This window comes from Poromitra crassiceps (genome assembly GCF_964638095.1).
Source record: "Poromitra crassiceps genome assembly, chromosome: 3".
Lineage (NCBI taxonomy): Eukaryota > Metazoa > Chordata > Actinopteri > Beryciformes > Melamphaidae > Poromitra > Poromitra crassiceps.
Window position 1 is genome coordinate 25,823,421 of NC_139625.1, and position 4,483 is coordinate 25,827,903.

General features: G+C 44.8%; 1 protein-coding gene across 1 annotated transcript; it reads left to right on the forward strand.

The window, feature by feature from the left end:
• Nucleotides 1-1,067: 1,067 nt before the first annotated feature.
• On the forward strand, nucleotides 1,068-2,693 carry ankrd63 (ankyrin repeat domain 63; the record flags this gene model as incomplete). The annotated part of the gene is made up of 1 exon (XM_083632963.1): nucleotides 1,068-2,693. One exon carries the CDS (start codon nucleotides 1,068-1,070, stop codon nucleotides 2,691-2,693), a length of 1,626 nt encoding a protein of 541 aa, XP_083489089.1.
• Between the last annotated feature and the right edge of the window lie 1,790 nt (nucleotides 2,694-4,483).

The window sequence follows — 4,483 nt, forward strand, 5'->3', positions numbered from 1 at the left end:
AAAGCAATGCACAGAATCAGAATGTGCTACTAAAACTAAAACTATCATCAGAATTATGATTGTTTATGTGTGTACTGTGTAGTTATATTTAGAGAACCAGTTCAAAGTCACATGTTACATTAGAATGTATATATAGTAGGCCTATTAATAAAGCAGATAAACATGCTGATGAACCTCATACAAGGTCTCATCCCTAAATCAGAGTGATCAAATTAATCCAAGTCATTGAGATGACTGGATTGTTTGGAACTAGGCAGAGCAACAATAGGGTACAGCGGTGTACTGTTTCAGGTGAGATGATGAGGATGATTTGATGATGGAGCAAATATAACATGATACACCAGCTGGAGAGTGTACTGTACAGTATGCTGCATTTAAATGGTATACTGAGGAGAAAGCATGCAAAACGTTCCCCTCCCTTTTGTTACACAGCCTTTGGAAAGACTTCTCAAAGCCTGACTCCAATCTTCCCTCAAAACTTTGGTAATAATAGAGATAACAATACAGTCTTGAATATGAATGGGATTTGATTTGACATACTGAATTATTTATAGATTTCAGAAAATATTGAATTTTCTTTCATGTTGTTTTCTGTATTTGACCATTCTTTCAGCACCAAGGATTTGTTAATTATGTTTATATCAGTCAAAGTATATATACCGGTATATATATATATATATATATATATATATATATATATATATGTGTGTGTGTGTGTGTGTGTGTGTGTGTGTGTGTGTGTGTGTGTGTGTGTGTGCGTGCGCTGCAACCTTGAGCAGTTATTCCGTTATAATAGCATATTTCTCTCCAGGCAGAGTGCTTGGGCTGAATGGATGCTGCTGCTGCTGCTTACTGGTCCTCAGATGGTTGTTTCCTAGGCAACGTGGGGAGGGCATGTGGAGAGGGAGGTATAAAAACACCGGCAGCTCCTCACTGAGACTTACTCTGAGCTAAATGCACTCACTGTCAACACAGAGAGGTCCGGGGAACTCGCTGCACGCTTTCTCTCCCAATCTATCTCCATCTTTCTCGGCACGCTTGAAGGCTCCAGAAGTAGCTGTTTAAGCATGATGCGGCCAAAAGATTTACGCCAGGGCTCTGGCACCAAGACCTTCCTGGATGCCATGCATGGTGGCAAAGTTCACTTGGCGCGCTTCATCCTGGACGCCCTGGATGGACGTATCATCAACTCAAAGACAGAAAACGGCCGCACGCCCTTGATGTTTGCCGTGTGCCTGCAGGACCCCGGGGCGAGAGTCAAGTTCAGCCGGCTGCTGCTGGAGAAAGGGGCCGATGTCAACTGCCAGGATGAGGACAGGCGCACGGCCCTGAGCCACGCCTGCGAGATGGGCCACCTGGAGGTGGTCAAGCTTCTTGTGCAGTTCAACGCTGACCCAGATGTCTCTGACGCCTGGGGGAACAGTTCTTTGATGTACGCTGCCTTTTCTGGACACAGCCAGGTTTTGGACTTCCTGGTCCGGGCTTTCAAAAGACTGGGGCTCAGGCTGGACAGAACCAATAACGCTGGCCACTCGGCCATCCAGGTGGCCAACTTCTTTGGGCACAACCAGTGTGTTCAGATTCTGAACTTCCCTTGCAGGAGGGGTGTTGGCACAGATTATCCACTTGTTGATGCAGGGACCTCGGTAGAAGGAGAGTGCCGGCTACCGAACAGGCTCCCCAGGAATGTTCTGGAGAGATTCTCCAAGCAGTTCAATAGCAAGAACGATGACCAGCTGCCCGGGGTGTTTCAGAGACAGCTGAAGGTGGGGGACAGCAGCGGACTGTGGAACCGTTTCAGATGTCCCAGGAGCCAGTCTCCAGAGGACAGCAACCAACCCCAACGTCACCACTGGGCTCTTCCCCCTCAACTAAAGAGAAGCCAGACCGAGGGGGATCAGAGTGTTCTCTTCTCTGCCAAACAACTCCAAAACTGCCAGCTAAGAGAGCTGAGGGGGCCTAAAACACTGAACGCCCTGCCTGAGCCGAGCCAGAAAGATGTCAGCCGAGAAATTGGACTTCAACAGAAAACAGACGAAGGTTTTCCTCTCTGGGGAAAGGCAAAGTCATTTAACCTGGACCTCCAGAGCAGCAGAAAGCAGTCCTATCAGGGCGACGTGCGTGACATGAGCCTGTCAGCCAGCAAATTAAAGCGAGCCTCACTACAGGAGGAGAGATCCCTGATAGACAAGATAGAATGTCAAGGGAACACCCGGGGCCTGACAAACGATGCTGACAAAACTGTCACCGTGCCAAAGCCACTTTTAAACGGCAAGAGCCAGCCTGCGAGAGCACCTGAGGAGAATGCCAAATGGCAGCAAGATGAGACTAATGACACGGCTCCATCAGGCAGGAGAGCGCAGCAGAAGAGGGGGAGCATCCCAGCAGGCGGCAGACACAACAAGCTGCTCTTGGCCAGAGGGGAGATGGAGTCAGGGAAGATTCCCGCCCGCGCCGCGGGGCTATCGGGGCTGGGGACCAGGCTGCTGCGTCGCTTCACCGCCCCAGAGTTCATGCGGATGGTGATAGACTGTTCGTCCAGCTCCGAGCGGGGTAGAGGGCGGATGGCCCGCTCCGAAACCTTCCCGTTCTCTCACACCCATCAGCAGGTCAACAGCCAGCCAAGCGTGGACAGCATCAGCGGAGTGAAGTGTGAGTTTGAAAGCAACTCTTCTCAGGCCACCCTGCATTAGAGTGGAGACAGCAGAGTGGAGCAGCAGAGAAATCCTTACAGCACTTCACCTTTTCAAATTGACACTGCTGTAGGGGTAACACTTTAAAATAAGGGTACATTAATTAGGGGCTAGTTAATGCTTACTAATAATTAACTAATCGTTAATTAACAGTTAACTAATGTGTCTAGTAATCATTTACTGGTGGTGTTCATGTTAGTTCATGGTTAGTGTTGGTCAATGGTTAGGGTTAACTAACCCTTAATAAGCATTAACTAAGGGTTAGTTCATGCGTATTAAGCAATATTAAACATTAACTAACCATTAATTAATGTATCCATATTGTAAAGTGTTACCGCAGTAGGATTGCTTTATGATAATATGAGAACATAATAATCCTTCTGGTTCTATTTTAGTTTGAGTACTTGCAATGTGGATTAAGAAATAAGTGATGATATGTTCAGGCTAATTGTTTCAGCTGCATACAGTAGTTTTGCAATGCTGCATTTCACATGATTTATAAATCATTGTATTTTCCTTTGTTTAAAATGTATTTGTATGAAAATAAATAAATTGGATATGCTATGGGATTGTGTTTATTAGATATATATATATTATTGTATGTATTTTTGCTTAAAGGTATTCTGCTACACCTGAATGCTTGTGCACTGTATAATTCATACTGAATATCGAATAAATACTTCGAAACGCCAGCGGCTCGGTGTATAATCTGTATGCATGCGTGTGTGCACGTGTGTCTGTCTTTGTGTGTGGGTGCATGTTTGTGTGCACAGCTGTGAAAGGGGGAGGCAGCTCTGATTCAATGAATTCATATCAAATTGGTGTTCAGCTGAGATTCAATATGCATTATTTATTGGTTTATACAAAATTAAAATAATGTGTTATTCTCTTTTTCATTAATGATTCCACATAGAAATACAAATACATGAAACATGTGGACGTGTATCCGCGTCTGATTACAAAGACCATGTGCAAAGTGTTCTCAGCTGGTGGACGTCCTGCAGCATCACATGCCAAGCCTGTGTGCTTTATCTACTGTAGGCAAACCAATGCAAATACACTCATACTCATCTGGACGAGCAACACACATCTTGTGGTATTTAAAAAGTCAGTCACAATTACCGAGTGGGACGTCGGACGCAAAAACAGAGATGGCATCTGATCGCACACACCCATACGTGCACACAGACACACACTCATACAAGTTTAAACTCGCACTTTCAAAATCGAATTAAATAAAAGTTTGAATTCATCTCATAACTAACTGCAGTGGATCAGCAGGTATAGACCTAATATTCAGCATTTTTATTTACATTATTCATTTGTCTGCTAATGTTTCAAGTCCATACTTTATAATGAAACCTTATTTGCAACTTCACATTATACAAACAACCCACAACACCTTTTGGGGGGGGGAAATAATAAATATGAAAAGGAGGAATAATGGTTCTGGTGATTTTCCAGTAGCCCAATAGTAGCAGCTGGGCCTTCATCTACCCATTTGTTATGGTAATAAAGGAGGCTTGTCTCTCATATTCCAGTGTTGTACATATTCAAGCATCCACATCAGGCCAGGTGTGCCTCCGTTTGGCCATGCAAAGAGTCTATTGTCAAGAGTACACTGACCAGGTTGTAGTCCAGTTTCCCCAGCCGAGTGTGTGGGTGTGCAGAGTAACTTGATCTAAGCACTCCCCTCTTAATAATGTCACAATGATCTGTGTTTGAGCCTAAGACAAGCTTTACAAGCTTCACACAGGTAGCAATCGTACCCACTATAAACACTATGACGG